This window comes from Mangifera indica, chromosome 2, assembly GCF_011075055.1.
Source record: "Mangifera indica cultivar Alphonso chromosome 2, CATAS_Mindica_2.1, whole genome shotgun sequence".
NCBI lineage: Eukaryota > Viridiplantae > Streptophyta > Magnoliopsida > Sapindales > Anacardiaceae > Mangifera > Mangifera indica.
In genome coordinates, this window is record NC_058138.1 from 20,908,867 (window position 1) to 20,931,413 (window position 22,547).

Here is a 22,547-nt window from a genome sequence, read left to right on the forward strand (position 1 = left end):
AATATTGAAGAGGATTAGCCTCCAACATACCAACCACTACCTATCCAGAAATTTTTGAAGATTAACCAATCACAAATTTCCCTTTATTTTTTATTCATATTTACCATGAATTTTGTTGACTTAGTTAGGCTTTGGTTAAATTTTTTATTTTATAAAATGCCCTTTTATTTTCATTTATTTATTTTTTTACCCCACAAAACAAATTGGTAATTGTATATATCCAAATGGATAAACATCAAGTTTGTGATCTGTCTCTCTATTTTCCCAACTTGAATTTAGGTAAAAAGACTAAAGAGTCCTTCATTGAATAGGTAAATAGTTAATCTTTCCATATACACTTATTACCCAAAAAAAAAAAAAAGAAAATTCACTTTTATTATAATCACACATTATTAAACATGTTTAATTTATAAATTTCAATTTATTCTAAAATATTTTTCCTAATAAATCAATCATTATTATAATTAAGCAAAATTGGGAAAAAAAAAAATTGTTAACCACAGCTATCCATCCTTTCCAAATTTTCAAAATATTAATAAATTAGTTGAATTGAAAAATAATTATAAAAAAGTGGATGGACGAAAATGACCCTCCAAACGACGTTTTATTCCTCGATGATAAGAGCAACAACAGCTGGATGAACTAAACTACACTTGACTATAACGAATTGGGTGTTCTCAGGTTATGAATTCTCCGACCGGTTTTGGTCTTACTTACCGTACGAATCGTCAAAAATGAACCGTAGCGAATCTGAGTGGGCCTTCCAACGTTTTCTTCAAGAGGCTCGACAAGGATCTTCTCCGCAACAATCTTCTTCGGCGGCTGCTGCTGCTTGTGCTGACACCAATAACGATACTGTTGTTGAGATCAAAGGTCTCCACAGTGACCGCAATAATAAAAACGTTGCTGATGTAAAGGGTGGCAACAAAACGACGGGGTCGTTTAACGTGGCCGCCTCCAATGGCGTGGCTCCGAGTATTCCTGTGGATGCTGAGGACGACTACCAGACTATTCTTAAGAACAAGCTTAATCTTGCTTGTGCTGCTGTTGCTTTGTATCGAGTAAGGTTTTCTCTTTTTTATTCAGATTTGTTGATGTGGGTTTATTTGGTTGGTGAGAAACGAGAGGACAATGTTCAGAGTTTGTATCTTTTTCTTTGTTTGGTTCTGGGTTTGTGTTTGGTTGGTGAGAAAACTTATGGAGAAAATAATGTAATGGACTTTTATTGGGCTCTTTTTCTGGTGTGTTTGTGGTTTTGGTTTGTGTTGGGAGAGAAGAAAAGAGATCGGATTGAGTTATCTAAATCATGTGTTAGCTGAGTTGATAATTTGCGAACATTGAAAGATCATTATTTCGGATTTCAGTTATTTTGTTTTATATCAAAGGATTCAATACACATCTAAAATTGGGGATTAGATATTTTTACTTGATTTAATCCGATTCTCCTTACAGAAATTCGGTTATGTTTATATTGAACTAAAATCATGTCGGGTTTAGGGCTATTTTTGTTGGACTTGAGACAAGCAAATTTTGCTAGAGATTATAGGTTAGGAGAGACGTATAGAAAATAAATATCCACGTTAGTTATCATTCTAATCCTAGGTAGGTAATCTTCTGGAACCCTTTTTTTTACTATTGCTTTTGGCCATCCATAGTAACTTTTATTGACCTCTTTGTCAACCTTGGTCAAGCTTGAATTCATGAAGAGTCAAAAGTTGATACCTCTGTGATGTCATGTCCCCTCTTCTTTTGCTTTATTTAATTTCCCCTCAGTATGTTTCACTTTCGAAAATTCTGTCGCTTTTTGTTTCAATTGAACTCATGTTGTGTATAACATGTAGTTCACAGTATTCGTCCATCTTTCCTTTTGTACTTATATGTAAAAAGAGTAAAAGATATCTCACCATTATGTTAGCATTAATTCTTGTGCTTTGCACATGTTATAAATTGTTTTAGCAGTATTGCTTCATAATCCTCATGACATTCCTCTTTTGAAGTCAACTGTTGTGTGTGTAGTTCCTGGCTTCCTTATAGATGTCCAGTGAAGTAACATGGACATATATTTTTATTTCATAAAGTGAAAAAGATTGTAACTTTTTTTAATATGTAGGCATATGTTCAAATAATTATTTAACGTTAATTGCAATTGTTTTTTCTTTTTGAAAGCTCCATGTAATTGGATCTGATATTTGGAATTTGGTGCTGAAGAATCTTGTTTTTCTTAACATTGGCCATCTAAAAATTATTCTCTTGGTGTCTCCATGGTCACAGGGAGCTTATGTAAGACCCCAAGATTCTTCTGCAAGAGCTGACAGTGGATCAGAGGCCTCCAATACCCCACAACTAGGATCTCATGCTCCTTCCAAAGGTTTGCATAACTGAACTAGCATCTTTATGATTGTTGGTATCTATATGCAATTCAATTTATGTATAGATTTTATGTCAGACCTGATATTCTTCTGGTTCGTAAATCTTATTAGTAGCATGAAGAATGAGAGAGAGACTGAAAATATGTGGCAATCCTTAGTGAAAATATATGACGATCCTTACTGGAAAATTTTCTTTGCTTTTGCTATCTCATAGATCTACTTTTTATTAGCAAAGTTGGCTTCACAAATTCTAAGTTCCCAACAATCATAATTGTTTTATGGCTTGTTCATATAAATTAATAAATATATTTCATGGTATTTATAAGCTATTGACAGACCAATGTGTGTCAAGTTGAAGTGGCTTGGGCATAAATTGATAGAGAAGATGGCATCATTAGGAGTCAGGGTGAGTAAAAAAGATAAGAAGGTGAGCAAAGAAGATATTGGTCAATATGATGGCTCTAGTTGACATTGGGGATAATTTATAATAAATTTTATAATGACTTTCTGTTTTGAAGTTGTGAATCCGTTTTTTTCCCCCTATGAGTCAGGCACATAAGAAGTTAAAAAGGGGGATAAGGTGCAAACTAATCTATTTGGGTCTTTGCCTCTGTTAACCTTTGTTTGTTCAAGGAATGTGTGCCAGCATCCTTTGTTATTGTGTACGCTTGTGCCGAGCAATTTCTAAGTGGACTGTAGCATGATGGGTTTTTAAATACTTCATGTTAGAATAATATGTTTTTTCTTTTTTTTTGGGATTCTGATTACCATATAGGAGCCACATTGTCTAGGTCCCTAGATAAGGATTCTAATGGACTTAATGGAATTCCCTCATCAACCACCCTAACGAAAAATGTTGCATCATTGAAGTCAGCAAACAGTGGATTATCAAGAGAGCAGTCCGAAGATGATGAAATTGATGGAGAAACTGAAACAACTCAGCATATGGACCCTGTTGATGCAAAACGGGTCAGGAGGTAAGTTTAGTCTCTGCTCTTTCAATTCATAATATTGTAGATTTGATGCTTGCAGATGTTATATCTATGCTGATTATTGTACAGTGAGCAAAGGGAATTATTTGGAAAACATAGGTTTTAGATCCGATGATTTATTTGAATTGAATTGTGAAATTGACATGAAAGAGAGGTCAGAGCCTTAAGAGTTTTTGCTTCAAACTTCCACTAACAAGACATGTAACCTTACATTCTGAAATTGTTTGGTAGCCAGTCTAATTTTGGGACGTAATAATCACACTTTCACAAATTTAGGTATAAAATCTAGTAACTAACCATTTAGAGCCTTCATGAAACAACAAATCATATATTCTTGTTAAATAATACTAGACTATGATAGACTCAATGGTCTAGCATTTTACTATATGGTTTAACAGTCTAATTAAGGCCAAGCTAGATTGTGCTAGATGTTGCTCGATTTGGTAGTCTGGCACATTCCCTCTATCTTGTCTTTGTTATTTTCATTAAGGAGAATTAGGTTTAGTCATGTAATTTTATGGTTAAATCTTTCCTTTAAACAAAACCTTGACATTTTGAAAAGGAATATTATTAAAGAAGGTTATATATAAGAATATTTCTCTAATAAATTTGTTTTCAATGTGCATATTTAAATCCATATAATGTATTACCTTGTCCATTTACATCAATTTGTATTTTCTCAGGGGTCTATTTGTTGTAGAAAGCTTTTCATTGATTCATATTTTTTCTTTACAGAATGCTTTCCAATAGAGAGTCAGCTAGACGCTCTAGAAGAAGAAAGCAGGCCCATTTGAGTGAACTTGAGACACAGGTGTGGTTCTTGTTCCTGCTATCTTGCTTCCCGCCTCAGTATGAAAAATCTTTATGCAGTTTCTAATGCAACTTTCCCTTTCTGTAGGTTTCTCAACTAAGAGTTGAAAATTCATCTCTACAGAAACGTCTCACTGACATAAGCCAAAAATACAATGAAGCAGCTGTTGACAACAGAATTCTGAAAGCTGATGTTGAAACATTAAGAGCAAAGGTAAGAAATTTATCAGTACTTGCAAAGTGAGGATCAAAACCATTGTGATAGGATCCTACTGATTATTATTTTTGACAAAAGGAGTAGAGTTGTTGATGCATAAGAGTAAAAGAGAAACCTAATATTTTATAATTTCATTCCTTGTCCTGATTATATTTCAGGTGAAGATGGCTGAGGAATCAGTCAAGAGACTTACTGGGCTCAACCCTATGTTCCATGGCATGTCAGAAGTATCCACTATGAGTCTACCATCATTTGGTGGAAGCCCTTCTGATACTTCGACAGATGCTGCTGTTCCTGTGCAAGATGACTCGGATCATCACTTCTTTCATGCCCCAGATAGTCATATGCCTACTCATTACCAGAGTGTCAACACTGCTTTGCCTGACATGTCTTCTGCTGAAAATGTGCAATCGAATGGTGGGGCACCATCCCTGATGGGGAGTAAGATTGAAAGAACTGTTTCCATGCAGCGAGTGGCTAGCTTGGAGCATCTGCAAAAGAGAATTCGTGGGGGAGTAAGTCCTCATGGACCTGGGTCAGGTGGAGAAAAGTAGTAACAAACGGCTTGACCCTTGTCTGAAGAAGTTTCTTGTTGAAACTTGATTCAATTGCAGTATTATTTTGGGTTCCAAACTCTTATTCTACATTTATTCATATAAGTCAAACTTCTCTGGGTCAGATTGTTATATTAACCTTCAGTTATTAATCAACTAATTAGTACAGTTTCATTTAGCAGTGTCATTCCATCTGCTGAATGCACGATTGTTTTTCTACCATTCATGTTCTGTTTTACTTCATGATTTTTGAAATTCTGACTGGGTAGAGAAGATAAAATTTTAATATAAATAATCACAGAATCAAATGAGAAACACAATCGCTGTTCTATAGATGATATAGTGAGAGAGGTTTACAGGATGGAGTGCTTTATAAATTAAAATGGAATAACTTCACATAAACTGGTTTGAATTCAAGGCATCAGTGCACATATCACCCCCATCGATATGATCCATTGGGATAGCTTTTACTCTCTGCCATTTCCTGCTACGAGGAGTAGTTTATCAACAATTTAACAGTGCTTTTGAAGTTTACTTGCAGGCTTCAGCATTTGCAATCCCACAGAGAAATTGATCCCTAGGCATTTTGTTTATATCAAGTGAATACTTCACTGATATGGCAAGACTCCATCAACGCTTTGAAGTTTACTTTGGTCCTCATTGGCGGAATTGATCACTGACAGTTTTCCTTACATCAAACGGAAAATCACAGCGGTCTTGCCTATGCTACTTCTCCAACCCCTGCACAGCATCTCCCACTAATCAATTTTTAAGTTGTCACTTTAGCACACTCTACAACACGATGTTTCCCTTCCAGTATCTTTTCAATCTTCACAGTCCTATTGAAATCTTCAGATTGAGGTGCTGAAATTGCAAGCTGGGTTCTATTTCTACAACCTATCCTAGGCATAATCTCTAATAGTTTGAACTAAGCTACTACCTGGTTCAGTTTCTATCTTTTTAACATTCATTTCCCTTCTGACACTCTCCACTTCGAGCCATCTTTCAGCTGAAGCATAAACATTTGATAAAGCTACATAATCCTCACTAGTCACTGACATATCTGAAGAAGTCAGCTCTGGCTGTAGCTGGAGGAGGATCTTCCCGACCTTCTCAGCCATCACAACATTCCCATGAACATAGCAAGCACTCAACAGACTCCTCCACAAGATTACATCAGCTTTAACTGGGATCCCCATTATAAAATCATATGCTTCTTCTAAGTGCCCAGCCCTGCCAAGAAGATCGACAATGCAGCCATAATGCTTTATATTAGGCTCAATGCCAAATTTTGTCTTCATGTTATTAAACAAATGAAGTCCCTCTTTAATCAGGCCAGAATGGCAACAAGCAGAAAACAAGCTAGTGAAAGTCACTGCATTAGGCTTGACACTACAAGCTCTCATTGAATCCAATAGCATCATTGCTTCATTTCCTTTCCCATGAATAGCCAATCCAGTTGCCTTTGCAGTCCAAGTCAATACGTTCTTTTCCCTCATCAACCTAAAAATTAATGAAGCATTGTCAAGACACCCACATTTTGAGTACATATCAACGAGACAAGTACCAATAAACACATCATTCTCAGGCAAGTAAATAGTCTTCTCTATATACCCATGAACACAAGCACCAATTTCAAGCACACCAAGTAGAGAACTAGCTGAAAGAACACAAAGGATGGTAGTATCATTAGGTTTCACTCCATTAATACCAACCAACATCTCCCTGAACAGCACCAACGCATCAAATGCAGAGTCTTTAGCCTTTTTGCTCTGAGAACAATAACCTGTAAACATAGCATTCCATGTAGCACTACTTCTCACAGTCATTTCATCAAACACTCTTCTACCAGAGATTATATCCTTATTACTTGCATAAAAATGAATTAAAGTAGTTGACACCAAAACATTCAACATAAAACCATGCTTCACCATACGTCCATGTATCTGTCTACCAAGCCACAAAGTTGAAAGTGAACAAAATCTTGCACAAGACCCCAGTAAAAAAACATAAGTGAAATCATCAAAAAACAAGCGACCTTTAGGAACCCAGTCGGCAAAAAGAATAAGGGAGGGTTGGGGTTGAGTGCAACGTATCAACGTGTTGAAAAGAAAGATGTTAGGGGGCTGAAAGTGAGAGAACAAACAGTAGGAAATTCGGGAGGATAGCGGGGATGGCTTGGAGCAGTAGAGCTGAATGAGTTTGGCATAAAGAGTAGGTGAGTTAAGGGAGTTAGTGATCAATTGTGCATGGATTTGCTGGAAGTGGATTGGGGCGAGCGTTTTGAGGAAGAGAAGCGTGAGGCACCTCTGCCTTGGAAGAGAGTGCATGTGGGTGTTGACTGGTAAGCAGAGGAACAGCCGCCCATAGGCGAAGATTTCAGTGCCCCAATTCAACAGCGAGATTTTTCGTAAACTCCTTAACAACCTAAATTTAGGTCAAAAGACCTTTTTCCATTGAAGGTTTGCATAAATGACAAATTACCACTTAAAATACGGAGATCTATCATTTACTCAAATTTATGTATATAAAAAATATTACTAATTTATTTATACAAATTAAGGTGATAAGTGAGTATATGAATATTTATTTTTTTCTTATTTTAAAATCACACAATCATACATTATCCCATTAGATTATATAAAAACATATACAAATAAATTTTAGGGATATTAATTAAAATAGGCAAAAAAATTTTCTCGTAAACTTTTTTAGGCAAATACACAGTAGTTTTACTTTTATAAACAAATTTTTTTGTAACTTCAAAAATACCCTCCCAGCCCTGTATGTGTAAGCGCTGGAAGGAAGACTTCAGTGTGTGAGTGTGTGCGGAGTGCGTGTGGTGCGTGAGTAGTGCGCACACCCTCATTAATATATATAAATAGAGTGCGAGGGTACGCGTAATGTGTGCACCCTTATATATATATATATATAAGAAAGGGTGTGTGCGCACTCTGTTTATATATATTAACGAGGGTGCGTGCACCGTACGCACTCTGCATGCACTTACACACGCAAGCCTTTCCTTTCAGTGCCTACGTATACAGGGCTGGGAGGATATTTTTGGAATTACAAATAAATTTACTTGTAAAGGTAAAATGACTGTAAGTTTGCCTAAAAAGATTTAAACGGGAAATTTTTTTTCTATTTTAATTAATATCCCTAAATTTTATTAATTTATCAATTCAAATTGAGGTGATAAATTATGATATGAGCATATATTTTTTTATTCACTTTAAAATCACATAGTCATATATTATTACATCATATTGTATAAAAAAATTAATAAAATTTGTTTATATATACAATATTATTTGATTTTTTAAGTGATAGAGATATACATCGTTGAATAGTTCTATAATAAAACTGATAAGAGGATTGATTATGTAAGGCCTTAATAGCCGTTCCCGTTATCATATATTGGGGATGTCCTTAAAATTTCAGAAAAATCTGGGGAGGTATAGTAGTCAGAATAGTCAAACTCAAGCCGCAAAATCCGAAAACTCAGCACCCAACCTAAGCCAATTTGTTTTCTATCTTCTTCAACTCCAAAAACACAAATTCTGAGCATTACCACAAAGACCATGGAGATCTCTTCTTCTTTGACTCTTCCTCTCTCTTCTTCAGCAAGACCTTTACCGATGCTTTCTCCTTCCTTCTCTTCTTCTCACTCCACTTTCTTCACCACCGGGTCTCTCTTCAGCAGAACTAACTTCAAAACTAGTTACTTGGTTCTGAGTCACCGCAGAACGAAAGCTCAGAACCCCAAGAAGGGCCTTTCTTGCAATGCTTTGTTTGGTCTTGGTGTACCTGAACTTGTTGTTATTGCTGGCGTCGCTGCTTTAGTTTTTGGTCCCAAGAAGTTGCCTGAAGTGGGCAAGAGTATCGGCAAGACCGTCAAGAGCTTTCAACAGGTTTGCTGGTTTTTTTTATCTGGATCTGTTTGGTTTTTGATCAAGTGAATGAAATGAATAGAAAATTTTGAACTTTTTTTGTTTATTTTTTCAATTGGGGTTTGTGGTGAATGCATGAATGAGAATAGTGATATAATTGTGTTGAGTTCTATTAGCTAATATAGTTTATTCAGTTTAAAACTTGGTATGGTAGCCGAGGACTGAGGTAACAGAGAATGAAAAAAAAATTAATCGTCTCTGGATCCAGTTTATTTGATTATTAAGCAAATTGAGTTGTACAAAATAGAATTTTTTTTACCTCTAATAATGTGTTTATAATATTTTAAATATCACAAACAGGAAGAACTTCTTAAGCACACCAAATTCCTTTAATACTTATAGTTTAATGCAGGTGGTGGATGATACAAAATCTAAGCTATAGAATTCTATCTGTTTTGTCTATTTTTATACTTTTGTTTCTGTGAAATATTGAATAATGACTGAGGCATTAATTGAAATATATTTACATTTTTTGTTGAATATCATTACGGTGGTTTATCACTGAGACCTTGTTTTGAGATATTCAATGCATTACTCGTATTGTATGCCTGAGATCTTATCTCTATCATATATAGTACCTATTCTCGTGTGTGATATATGCTTGCTTTGTAGGGTGATGTGGTTCTGCTGCCTGACGTAGCTTTAGCATTTGAAAATCAGTTATTGTGTTTTCATTGGTGAAGCTTATTTACATTCTTCTTCTAGTTTTTGTGTCTGGGATTAATTTTGGATCACTTCGATTACCAGTAGAGCTTTTTGTGAATGGCGAAAATGCAATCATTTAGCTTGTTTGATTGATCTTGCTACTAATAACTATTCTAACTTTGTGCTCCCACTCAGGTTGTTGAAGAGTTGAGGGTGTTGAAAAATAGGTTTCTGGTTTTGAATTTGAGCAAAGAGAAAAAAACTTTCCTTGATTTGTTTGTTGCATATGTAGTCATAACGTTTCCAACTAAGTTGCTAGACATCTTCATATTACTAAATCGGGTGGAATTGGTTTGAACGAGATTTATTACAGAAACCAGTGCTATTTACCTAAAATTTTTAAATCCACTAGAGCTTATACTGTCCATGCCAGAACACAAGATCGATCCTGACAATATACGGCCAGAGTATCAAACAGAGGAGGGAAAATTTACAATTTATACAAAAAAAAGAAAGTTTTTAGTTCTTTTTCACCTCTTGCAAAATTTAACAGTTCATAACTCTCCCTTCAGTAGCATCAATTACATGACAACCCCACTTATAATACCTGACAGATTTTACCCATTGTCTCTTGTTTAAGAAAATTAGTTGAAATTTGGTGCTTTTGTCCCTCAGAAAATGTTGTTTTTCTTCATTACTATTTGATTTCACCTTCTGGCTCTCCACTACTTTTCCTATTTCACATTGATATTTGCTCTCAGAAATTTTTTCAAACTTATGACTAATTGATTGTGGCACTGAGTATCTCACAATTTTATAGCGAAGTTACTACTAAAACATCTGAATGCGTTAAACACACTATTAAATTTAATAAAAGAAGAAAGGTCTTCTAATCAGTTGTTGAATGTGACACCTAAGCAAGATCCCATATATTATATCCTCTTTTGATTGTAACAAGCAATACCTATAAAATCTTGTAAGAGAAGGCTTGACCTGTTGATTGATTTTTTTCTTACCAATACCCAAAAAAAAAAGAAAACCGCTTTGTAAAAAATATGTGAAACTACCTAGTCAATTGGATAACCATTTAGCTTCCATTTATTGAGGGTGCACTTTTGGTGAATCCATGCTAAACTGGTGTGACAATACTTTGAAGGCCATGATCTTGACCGACACCAGTGGGGTAGTTTCTTGTTTGCTAAGTTGACAAGAAATGGAACAAATTATTGGTTGAAGTATACCTGTGTTATTTTTGTAGTTTAATTGTTTCCAACTACCCTTATAAAAGGACAACATAATTAATATTTTGTGAGGGTTTTTGTGCTAAATGAGTTGTCATGTTAGCGATAAATTGGTTAGATCCCTTATTAAGACATTATGATGTTGTTTTTTGCACTAAAAAAGTGTGTAGCAATTACTAAATGATTATAAGATTATATGCCTTCGACATCTTCTAACCAATACTTTTCTGTGGCATTTTGTGACTATAAATGATGTATGCTTAAAATTTTCCAGGCTGCAAAGGAGTTTGAGTCGGAGCTTAAAAAGGATCCTGATTCTGAAACAAACCTGCCTGTGGAGGATCCTACGGCAGTCAATGTAGAGGAGAAACAAGGTGACAAGGTCCCAGGCTCAAAGGAAAGTGTATGAGAGTAATCTTGTTTAGTGGGTAAACTGTGTAAACCTTCCACTGTTGTACGGATGAGTTTAGAACGAGCAAGTTCATTTTGCATATATAGTTGAAATTTTCGTTTTTGGGAGGCCTTGTTCAAGAAATTGGAAGCCTAATTGAGCATTAAATTTAGTTGAAATTTGCTTCTCTTGATCTGTGATTGTGAATCTTAATAGTTGTTTAAATTCTCTCCCCTCAAACCAAGAAGGCTTAGAGCGTTTTGCTTGAAATTGGAAGATGGTTAAGTAGATTTGGGATACCGTATATTTGGTTTGAATAATTTTTTATTTAATGAAAGATTATTTAGATATTATTATTGTTAATAATAAAAACTTATCGTAATTTTTTATTAAAATAGTATACCGAGGAATCATCTACCGAATAAGCCCTCGTCCAAGTAATGGCCGTGCCTCCGGCTTAGCCCAGGTGCCCAGCCCATAAAATGGGCGCAATTTGTGGATCATTCTTTCCCCAAGTTACATCAACAGGCCCACCATACATTAAGACCAATATATTTAGGCCCTAAGGCTTTGAAGACACTAGCTCTTACTGGCGTCCGGGTAAAAAGGAGCAATGGATTAGGGTCTCATTCTAATATTGTCCAATTTTATTGAAAAGAAAGAAAAAAAGAAAAGGAGGAAATGGGCAACAACCATGAAGGGCAATTCGGTGAGACGAGAGCTTAAACTATTAAATGAAAATATGAAATATTAATTTATTTTTAATTTAATATTTATTATAAGTATAAATGATTTTATTATAATAAATAGAAATCTTATAAAATGGAAATGTAAAAGGCAAACTTCATGGGTTCATTATTTCTTGCATCATATAGGCATAAGAATGCTTTAATAATGGTAATGTATTAATTAGGATATGGATTTTTTTATTTACTTTTTTATAATATGAAGATACTTATACGACAAGCCAATTTCTTTTTGTTCACGGTGGGTACATTCTCCAATTTCCAAAAACAAGGAAGACTAGTAGACTACATCTTCTTTAAGCACAAGCAAGACTACAAATATATGCAACTTTCCGAGTCAATCAAAGAGATTCAAGACTTGAATGATGAATTATGTATACACTAAGAACAAATCAATACGTGTTCATCTTTATTTAGGATAATCTCTTTATGGAATAATGCATTATTGGATTGATTATTCAAGGGAAAAAAAAAAATAAAAAGCAACTTTACTAAAATGATTATTATTAGTATTGTATTTGAATTTAAATATTGAATTACTATTATTAAGTTTATTAAACCTAATCGTTATCTCTATCATATTATTCTACCACTATTGTTATTATCCTATAACCAAATTGCCACCACTACCCATATCAAATTGTCGCCACATCAAGAACACCTCACAAATGCCACAAATGGAGCCAAAAACACAAGACCTCTAAGAGCAAAAATGCAACCTCTTTCAAATGGATACTCATTAATCTTAGGATTCATTAAAGCTTTCCATAAGAGTTTCTCATCTTCCATGTTGTGGGTTATGTTTGGTGGCTTCAAGTATTCTCTCAACCCCATGCTATTGAATTCACCACCACTTCCCTTATAAACAATTTCAAATTACAAAGACTACAAAGATGAAGAAGAAGAAAGTTGAAAGAATTATGTCATACACAAATAGAACGGAAAATTTTTAAGAGAAAAACTAATATACATTTTTCATATTTTCAAATCAAATATACTTTAATTCTAAAAAAATTACACTGTAATACTTTTTAATTGATATTATTAAAATAATTTTCTCATAAAATTATTTCAAGGTTTATCCACTAAATTCCAAAAACTATACCCCAAACGCAAAATATGGATTAAATAATAAACATTAAAAATCAATACCAAACTCTAGGATACAACTATTTAACACTTTGAACTAAACTACTTTGGATTTGTTACAAAATCTACTTTGGATAAAATCATTTAACCTTGTTCTAATGGTATAAGTTTTCTCAAATCATACATACCAAGTTAAAATAATTAATATAATTAATTATCCAATAATTAATGTAAGAGAAGAGAAGTAATTAATTATCCCAACCCAAACAATTTTAGTTCCTTTCTCAAAGTAAGAGAAGAGAAGTAAAAGGAAGGAGTAAAAACAAAAAACAAAAGCCTTGAGAAGCGCGTAGAGCTAACAAAATGTGTCGTCGCCCTATTAAAACTAAAATGAAAACTTTCCCATTCATGCCTTACATTACATTGTTTATAAAACACCCAAGCACAAACACAAGTCAGACCTCCAAAAGCCGAAACTCAACAACATACATTCACTCACTCAGCCATCTCTCTCTCTGCCGTCTCCTCCACCTCTCCTTGAACTCCCCACTCTTCTTTTCGGGTTATCGGGTTCCGGATCTGCCTCCCAATTCCCCAACACCTCACTTTTTATCGGGTTCTAAATCGCCCCCATCTTCCACATATAATGTTCTTTTAAAAGCAACTCCACTTTATTCAATTCAACAACAACACAAGATAAACCCTTCTCTATAACTCACTCTTTACTTCGCTTTCTCATGGCTGGCAATGGACAAGAAGGTTTAGGAGATGATTTCTTTGAGCAAATATTGGCGGTCCCTTCAGGCTATTCAACTGCTCAACCCACTGGTGAAGTTGGCTCTAGTTCAACCATGCCCATGTTGCTTCAACTGGGTTCTGGTGCTGCTGCTGCTGTTGGTGTTGGTGTTAGTGACATGCGAAATTTGGGTATGGGGATGGCCATGGGGATGAACATGAATATGATGCCTTTAGGCTTGAATTTGGAACACGGGTTCTTGAGACAAGATGATAACAACGCTAACAATAATGCTTCTTCTTCTTCTCCTAATTCTTCAACTACTTCTGGAATCAACGTACGTATGGCTTTCTTTAAACTTTTCTGTGCCTCTGGTTAGGGTTACCATTTTATTGACTTGTCATTTTCTGTGGTTTCTTTCAAATAGTTTCCCAATTTTGGCAACAAAAACAAAGTGTTTTCTTTTCTTTGCTCTCTTTCTGTTTATCTTTTGTGTGCTATCTTCCTTCAACGCAACCATTAGTAAACAAACCAGCTGTAATTAACCTAGTCTTCGAAATTTTCTTTTCGACTGCTGTGTATATAGCGGCAATTTTCTGACAGATTCATGAAGTTGCCAGTTGCTTTTGTATATATTATTATTATAATTCTGTTGAGAATAATATATGTGAATGCTTTGTCCAAGCGATGAGCTTTTTCTCAAGTTGGGGTGGAATTTTGTTTGATAAATTCTCGTGTACTTTCCCGGGAATATCAACTCAGAAAATAACAGTAAAACGGGTTGGTCGGTTCTGACGTGAAACGGGGGAATTTAGAGGGTAATTTCGTCATGTGAAATGTTTTGTGCTTCGTGGTAGGAGAGAGATTCGGTGCACATGCCAAGGTTGTTTCCAGCGTTTGGACAGTTGCAAGTTCATTCTTTACGGCCGTCAACGCCACGCCCACCACAACTCCACCAGGTAGATTATTTTTGGACCAAAATACCCTTTTATCTTATTTATACAAAACATTTTTAATATCTCAGTAATTTGTTGTATTCTGAATTTATTTATTTATTTATTTATTTATTTGGGTTAATGGAAAAACTTGCAAGCATTAATACTATGATTTTCTTGATAAATACAACAAAATTTGAAATTTTTATTTAATAAAATATTGAAAAAAATTATTATTTTACCAAATTTAGGATCATTTGTTCAAAATAAATCAAGAGTGTGAGAAGAATCTGGTGCTAAAAAGCAATTTTAGAGACGCCTTAAATTAATAGCTTTATTTTTCTTCAACAGGGAAATGAGGAATTTGTGATTGTCTTTTTCTTCTTTTTATTTTCCAATCCATTTCATTCATTAGGTCAAATTATTGAATATCTTTGGACAAATTATTTATTTTTTAAGTTTGTTTGAGGTTAGGGGTGTATTTGTCTTTGAGAATAATCTAGTGGGTAAGATAGTGATTTCAAGGGTTATCGCTGTGATATGCACGCGTTACTGTAGAGAGTGGGGCGGTTCCTCCTTTTACTCTCTAGTGGAAACTGACCCATGAATACTGACACACAGAATGTGTCTTGCACGTGCGAGCAATTGCAAGCGTGCGTAGAACTATGCTATTGTCCTTTTCACCATTTGTGGTGGTAATCTTTGTCTATTTTTACACTTCATATTTATCTGCAACACGCGCTTTTACAATTGCAATGGAACGTGTAAAAACACGCTCCTTCTCCCAATCAATTGACTTGTTATGTAAGTTGGTTTCAAAGTCTCATAGTCTTTTTCCAAGTTTTTGACTTTGAGAAATTTGGTTGTGTGGATTAAATCCAAACCCTTGTTCAAATTGATTTCCGGTTTAACAGCATTATTAGAGGGACTTAAATTCAAACTTGGTTGCAATGTTTATCTCATGATTATTCTATGTATATTGAATTTATTGATCAATATGTTGATTTGCATCAGCTAGTTGGGTTGAATATATAAAAATAATACCAAGTCTGAAAGAAATTGTTTTTGAGTCAGCCTTAGATATTTTGTATGATTTAGTCTGAGATAAATTTTTTGCTACTATTAAAAGATGGAAAGAACAGATTATGGTTCGAGTAAATATGAAATTTGAAAAAGCTGTGATGTTTATAATTAATTTAATTACCATGAAATCTGCTTATATTATGCATATTCCTCTAATTATTTTTGTTTTTCAATTGTTTGACAAATCATGATGCAGCCATTTCCTGGCCAACAAACGCCAGGAGTTCCTGCTGCGCCACAACCTCCTGCCATCCGCCCAAGGGTGAGAGCAAGACGAGGACAAGCCACAGATCCTCATAGCATTGCCGAGAGGGTAAGCGTGATCAATGGTTCTTAAGACTGAAAAATCAGGCATTGTAGGTTTTTTCTTCCATGAAAAGTATTGCTAAACATTTAAGGTGTCTGTTGTAGAACCTGTAATGCTTGTACGATTAACAAAGGCTTACTACCAAATTGAGTTTTGAGATGGAAGATATCTGAATATTGTTTACTTGTGGAGTATGATTTATAGCTTCATGTATTAGTATTATTATTGATGGCTTGATGAAAGGAGGCAAGTATTGAGTCTATAAGTTGGATAATGATAACTGATTTGTTAAATTGTCCAGCATAATTTGATAGTAAGAAGAAACTTAGGACCCTCGATAAATCGGCATTTAGAAGATGTTTTTATTTACAGATATATATTGATCATAGTTCAGAGTCTATACTTGTTATTTATTTTTTGACATTCTATGGCCTTTTCTCATTCTTTGCATATGCACTTTTGGTTTGTTCTTTGGGATTCAGTTACGTAGGGAAAGAATTGCAGAAAGAATGAAGGCTTTGCAGGAGTTGGTTCCTAGTTGCAACAAGGTTAGCATCTCTTTACTGCAGTTGCTTATTGATAACTTCACGTGCATTCCCTTCATTTCAATATTAGCCCAAGGAAGCTGGCTTAAGGTGGAAAGGAACCACATAAATCCTTCTATATAATTTTTATTTTCAAAAACTGTGAGGGCGCATGCATTCATATTTTGTAAATTGCAAGGCAAGCTCACTGAATTTGCATTTTTTTCCTTTTTCTCTTTTTGGAATCCATTGGATTCATTTTAAGCTGAACTTTTGAACTAATTCAAACGTAATGATACACAATACATTTCTCTTCAGACAGATAGGGCAGCCATGCTCGACGAAATTGTGGATTATGTTAAGTTTCTGAGGCTTCAGGTCAAGGTATTGACATTTAAAACCCAGTCGGACTCATTGGAAGGATTTACTATATTTCCTATGTTATTTGTTACATATCTTTCTGGATCAGTGAGCTATACATAACCAAGGAAATCATTGCATTTGTAAATACTTATATGGGGCTTGTCTATGGTGGGTCCCTTGTCCACATATCGTTCGAACTACTATTGAATTAACCATCGCCATCCAAGGTTGAAAATAATTCCAACAAGTTACTTGATAATTGTCTACCAATGTCTCTAGGAACTCCCAGCAACGTTAAACTGTGGTAGGCCCTGTTATTGGACTATCTTTGACATATAGGGATCTTAAGCCATTGCTTTAATTAAATGAAGTTGTAAGGAGTCAAGCCTGAAAAGACTCGTCTGGTGCTGAGATTTCCGGACTGAATCATTTCATTTCTTAATAAAATAGAATGTGATAGTACATTATTTCTCCACATTCCAAATCTCTTTCTACATTACTATGATTGTTTTTGTTTACATGTCATTTTCATTCCATTGGTATGTTTACACAGGTTTTGAGCATGAGTAGGTTGGGTGCGGCTGGTGCAGTGGCTCAGCTTGTTGCTGATGTACCTCTATCATCAGTTGAGGTAGTACATTTTCTAAGCTTTTATTATTTTTATTATCTCAATTGTATCAGCTTTCAGGTGGCCTCTGTCTTTTTCTACCCACTGTATTTTCAAAGTATTCTTTTTGAATCATTGATTTACTTTTGATGTATGCATGATTGAGGGAGAGAGCATTGATGGTGGAGCCAATCAGCTAGCTTGGGAGAAGTGGTCAAATGATGGAACAGAGCAGCAAGTAGCTAAGCTAATGGAAGAAGATGTTGGTGCTGCAATGCAGTTCCTTCAGTCGAAGGCGCTTTGCATCATGCCCATATCACTTGCCAACGCAATCTTTGAAACCCATCAGCCAGATGCACAGCCGTACATCAAGCCTGAATCAAACACCCCTTCATAGACCTGAACAAGAATTGCAGTTTCACACGATATATCCCTGGCATGCATCCAGGCCCCAAATCCTGTAGCAATCGGCTCTTACAACAGCGATATATCATAAACTTAGCTCCATTTTCTAACTACATTCGAAGAAACAGTCAAGTCCCCTGCACGTGTTAATTCATCTTTACAGTTTTGTCAAACAAGGAGTGAATCACAGGCAATTATGCTAAGCAAATGGTCAATTCCAAGTGAAAAATTTTCAAAGCTGAATTGATGTACTTGCTCTGAAAATATTTGTGGTGGGGTTAGTGGTGGATGACCAAAATGCTGGTGGTGGGAACTCGCTTTCTTTCTTTCTTTCTATCTTTTTCATTAGTGCAATGTGGGACCTTTCAAAAGGGATGAATAGGTATGTGTATGATGTATTTGTGGATAAATTTAAATGCAAGTTGAAATATATCTAAAGGATTGGTTGTTTTCTAAAGCAAATTTGGAAGCTTCTGGTTTTGAAATAAACATAAGTGATAATAATTGTACTGCTAACATTGTTTATAGGGTGAGTTTGTTTCTTCTGCAAAAGTAAACTGAGCCTTTTCTTTGAAAATGGGACAAATGACAGTGAACAGAGAGACGTAATGGAGGGTGAAAGTGAGTGAGAGAGGGGACCATGACTAAAATATAATTTGTTAATTAGGTGAGGGCTGCAATGGGGATTGTTTGCTGTTGGAATAAAGAAGGGAATCTTGAACATACCCCTGTAAGAAATGCAGAAATATTGAGTGTGTTGTATTAGTGATATTTGGTGTCCAGTAGTGGAGCTCTTAGTTTCTTGAAACTTATGATTGTGAGTAGTCAGAAAGAAGTCTCCAATTTTGTCATTTCCATTGATGGCCATTTGGCTTAAATCCATTTATCATCATCACTGCAACTTTAGTTTAACATCTCATAAATCATGCACCAATTTTCATAGAGAAAAAAAAAAAAAAAAAAGAACAAAAGGGATTACCCTATCTGTATAATATGCAATTCATTTTACATTTTTTCTCTTGAAAAGATTAGAAAAATAAAATTATATGTACTTATTTTTAAATATTTAATTATATATTAAATAATTTTAAATTAATGATAGATATTTAATATAATATATTATCTAAATATTTAATTGAATATTAAAAATTAAATACATATAATTTACTTTTTTTTTTTAAATTTTCAATATTACCCACCTAAACTCATAGTTTTGTATTAATCCATGAGTCAAATTTAAGTCATATGCACTAGCAATTCATTTAACATGACTGAATATCACTGAATTGAAGAACATCAATCAAACACTAGACATGTTGACCAAAGAAAAAAAATAACGTCTATTGGGCCGGGACGTTTCCATGTAGGTACGTTTGAGCCGTTCAAGACCCGACCCACTGAAACTCAACCACAAGCTATCTGAGACAGGGTTTTTCTTCATCAGAAGCACTTGCTAGTTGGGGTTTAAGCTTCTTCTCTTAAGCCAAACTCTTCCTGAATTTACCTTCTCTTAGATTTCTCGTTTGTATTTGGTGAGTAACAACAGTTTATTATTATTATACTCACCAAAAAAAAAAACAGTTTATTACTATTTTCTTTTTTTTTTTCACAGCAGCTTCTTTGATACTTTGGTTTCTGGGTAATTTAATTTGTTTTTGTTACACTTCCACTTAGCCCACACAGCAGAATCGCCCAAAGTTCCTTTTTTTTTTTTGTGTCAAGGTGGAGTTTTTTTTTTTTTTTTTCAAAACCGTCGTAGAAAGAATGAAATGTTCTTTTTTTGTGTTGTCAGTTTCTTAATTGTTAAAAAATGATATCTTAATTTCATCTATCAGTTTTTGGACAAATTCCGTGCTGTTTTGCGCAGGGGCTATTAAATTCAAGATATCAAGCTAGACAATGATGGTTTTTAAAAAGGATTTGTGATGTTGAGCAAATACAGTTCTTGAAGGGAATGGCTACAAACATGTGAAGTGTATATGGCTAACCCAATATTGAAAGTTTTGTAAGATTTTCAAATCTGGTGATAGATACATAGCCTTAGAAATTGACTTCTGTTTTATAGTTAGTAGAATAAATGCTTTTTGGTTTTTTTTTTTTATTCATATTGCAAGAGTTTGTGTTATATGATGGTTTGTTTTGATAGAGGTCCAAGATAGAATCTGCATTGCTGTCTTTTGGTTGATGGCTAGTGGAAATTTTTGGCTTTTAAATGATAATGATTATATGTGTAGATTAAGTGGAAAATATTTGGCATTCGGTTGGGGTAATTACTGATGACTTAAGGTTGGCTACACTGAACTTATATCATTATTTCATTGCTGGAAGTCCGCTTGGCAGTAACTTAGCTTTTGAGTATTTGTTCATTTGTTGGATGTTTATCTATGTATCGGTATGGGAGAGGTATTCGCTTCCTGAGTTTTACCTTAGCAGTAAACAGAACCAACTGGGATCCAACTGTATCACTTGAACTCAATCACCCTTCTCTCGTTTTGCTTGAAAAGTGCAGTTCAAGAGATCATTTTAGACAGATTTTGGGGCAGATGATGAGGACCAATCTCATTGGCCAAACATTTCCAATGAGCAGACTTATTTTATTCTCTTCCATTGCACACCCAGAAAACTTAGACATAGCAGTTCTTCTCTTCACTTACTTTACTCCTCAACCAAATCTCTACATTTACAATACCATGATATCGGCTTTGAGTTTTTCCACCAGGCAAGCATTTTTTGTCTACAATTCTATGCTTAGTTTGCATTTTTGGCCTGATAAACACACTCTCCTTTACTTGCTAAAGGCCAGTAAATATATGATAGAGGTAAAACAGATACACTGTCATGCCATTATTATGGGACTGCTGTCTTATGATTATTTGAAGAACTCACTCATTAAGACATATATGGAGAATGGGCAAACGAGTCTTGCTCATAAGACCTTTTTGAGTATGCCAAGTCCAGATGTTGCTTCTTTCAATATCATGATTGTTGGCTATGCCAAGAAGGGATGTAGTTTAGAGGCAATAAAACTATTCCATGAAATGGTGGGTTCAGGTCTTGAACCTGATGAATTTACCATGTTAGGACTTGTTGTTTGTTGTGGTCAATTAGCCAATGTGCGGTTGGGGAAGTCTGTTCATGCGTGGATGGAAAGGAGGAAACACGTTATCTCATCAAATTTGATCTTGAGCAATGCTCTTCTAGATATGTATGTCAAGAGTGAGGAATTAGAGCTTGCCCGAAGCACATTTGACATGTTAATGGTGAAGGATGTTGTTACGTGGAATACCATGATTGCTGGGTTTGCCAAGGTTGGTGAATTGAAGAGTGCACAAACTTTCTTTAATCAAATGCCCAGTAAGGATCTTGTTTCTTGGAATTCTTTGATCGCAGGCTATGCCCAAAGTAGTGATTATATGATGGTGAGAGAATTATTCAATAACATGATTGCTCAGAACATTATGCCTGATAATGTTACAATGATTAACTTGGTTTCGATCGCAGCAAGAGTTGGAGTTCTGGACCAAGGGAGATGCATACATGGAATGGTTGTGAGGATGGGGATAAAAACAGATGCTTTTTTGGGCTCAGCATTGATAGACATGTATTGCAAGTGTGGAAGTATTGAAAGAGCCCTCATAGTTTTTAGGGCGGTTACTGAAAAGGATGTCACACTATGGACAACAATGATTAATGGGTTAGCATTTCATGGTTATGGAAAAAAGGCATTGCAACTGTTTTCAGAGATGCAACAGGAGGTAAAGCCCAACAATGTGACCATTGTTGCTGTTCTTACAGCTTGTAGCCACTCCGGACTTGTGGATGAAGGGCTTAAATTATTTAATAGCATGAAGGAAGAGTATGGTATTGAACCAACAACTGAACATTATGGATGTTTGGTGGATCTTTTAGGGCGATCAGGGATGTTGGCTGATGCAAAAAATGTCATTGAAAAGATGCCAATGAAACCCAGCCAATCCATTTGGGGAGCAATTTTGAGTGCTTGTCGGGCTCATGGGAATTCGGAAATTGCAGAGATGGCTTTGAGAGAGTTACTAAAGTTGGAGCCTGAGAAAGGGGGTGGATATGTATTGTTATCCAACATTTATGCTGCTAACAAGAACTGGAGCTATTCTGACAAGATTAGAGAGATCATGGAAAGCAGGGGAGTGAAGAAAACTGCAGGTTGCAGTAGTGTTGTTGTTGATGGACATACTCATGACTTTGTGGCTACAGATAAGCGGCATCCAAGATGGTTAGACATGCAGTCCATTTTGAGTACATTGAATAGTGAAATGAAGTTGAACGCAGATTTTTTACTGAAGAAAAGTTGATCTGGGCCAATCCTATGACCCTTAACACCATAAAATTTTGACTGTTTGATTTCTTATAGAATACCAAGCTCTCTGTAGAATTGAATTGTATTCAGAGCTGGCTTAGCCTTTGCGAATGCTGGAGAACTTTGACAGCCAAATTTGGTGAGAAATCATTTTTCAAGAAGAATTGTATCACAGAGGTGTATCAATTGAATAATAACCAAGAGAGAAAACCTTTGGATTTTTGTAAACTTGTATGCTGGATAG

The 22,547-nt window shown here is 35.1% G+C and overlaps 5 protein-coding genes across 6 annotated transcripts; 4 read left to right on the forward strand and 1 right to left on the reverse strand.

Annotated features, from left to right (window-relative positions):
- Positions 1-593: 593 nt before the first annotated feature.
- LOC123208806 (light-inducible protein CPRF2) lies at positions 594-5,164 on the forward strand. 2 transcript variants are annotated; one of them, XM_044626371.1, is made up of 6 exons: positions 594-1,061; positions 2,272-2,368; positions 3,244-3,346; positions 4,097-4,172; positions 4,260-4,385; positions 4,547-5,164. In XM_044626371.1, exons 1-6 carry the CDS (start codon positions 735-737, stop codon positions 4,940-4,942), a joined length of 1,125 nt encoding a protein of 374 aa, XP_044482306.1. In that variant the 5' UTR covers positions 594-734; the 3' UTR covers positions 4,943-5,164. The 2 variants fall into 2 exon arrangements, with proteins under 2 accessions (XP_044482306.1, XP_044482305.1); XM_044626370.1 differs by having other exon boundaries at positions 595-1,061; positions 3,145-3,346.
- Positions 5,165-5,250: 86 nt separating this feature from the next.
- LOC123208805 (pentatricopeptide repeat-containing protein At3g18970) lies at positions 5,251-7,352 on the reverse strand. The gene has a single exon (XM_044626367.1). The coding sequence runs from the start codon at positions 7,270-7,272 to the stop codon at positions 5,845-5,847; it is 1,428 nt and encodes a 475-aa protein (XP_044482302.1). The 5' UTR covers positions 7,273-7,352; the 3' UTR covers positions 5,251-5,844.
- Positions 7,353-8,423: 1,071 nt separating this feature from the next.
- LOC123198661 (sec-independent protein translocase protein TATA, chloroplastic) lies at positions 8,424-11,365 on the forward strand. The gene is made up of 2 exons (XM_044613399.1): positions 8,424-8,856; positions 11,056-11,365. The coding sequence occupies exons 1-2, from the start codon at positions 8,527-8,529 to the stop codon at positions 11,188-11,190; spliced, it is 465 nt and encodes a 154-aa protein (XP_044469334.1). The 5' UTR covers positions 8,424-8,526; the 3' UTR covers positions 11,191-11,365.
- A 2,083-nt stretch (positions 11,366-13,448) lies between these two features.
- Positions 13,449-18,424, forward strand: LOC123209608 (transcription factor UNE12-like). The gene is made up of 7 exons (XM_044627721.1): positions 13,449-14,080; positions 14,601-14,702; positions 15,958-16,074; positions 16,551-16,616; positions 16,911-16,976; positions 17,509-17,586; positions 17,729-18,424. Exons 1-7 carry the CDS (start codon positions 13,745-13,747, stop codon positions 17,957-17,959), a joined length of 996 nt encoding a protein of 331 aa, XP_044483656.1. The 5' UTR covers positions 13,449-13,744; the 3' UTR covers positions 17,960-18,424.
- An 831-nt stretch (positions 18,425-19,255) lies between these two features.
- On the forward strand, positions 19,256-22,531 carry LOC123209816 (pentatricopeptide repeat-containing protein At3g04750, mitochondrial). The gene is made up of 2 exons (XM_044627972.1): positions 19,256-19,499; positions 19,835-22,531. The coding sequence occupies exon 2, from the start codon at positions 20,352-20,354 to the stop codon at positions 22,296-22,298; it is 1,947 nt and encodes a 648-aa protein (XP_044483907.1). The 5' UTR covers positions 19,256-19,499; positions 19,835-20,351; the 3' UTR covers positions 22,299-22,531.
- The last annotated feature ends 16 nt before the right edge of the window (positions 22,532-22,547 follow it).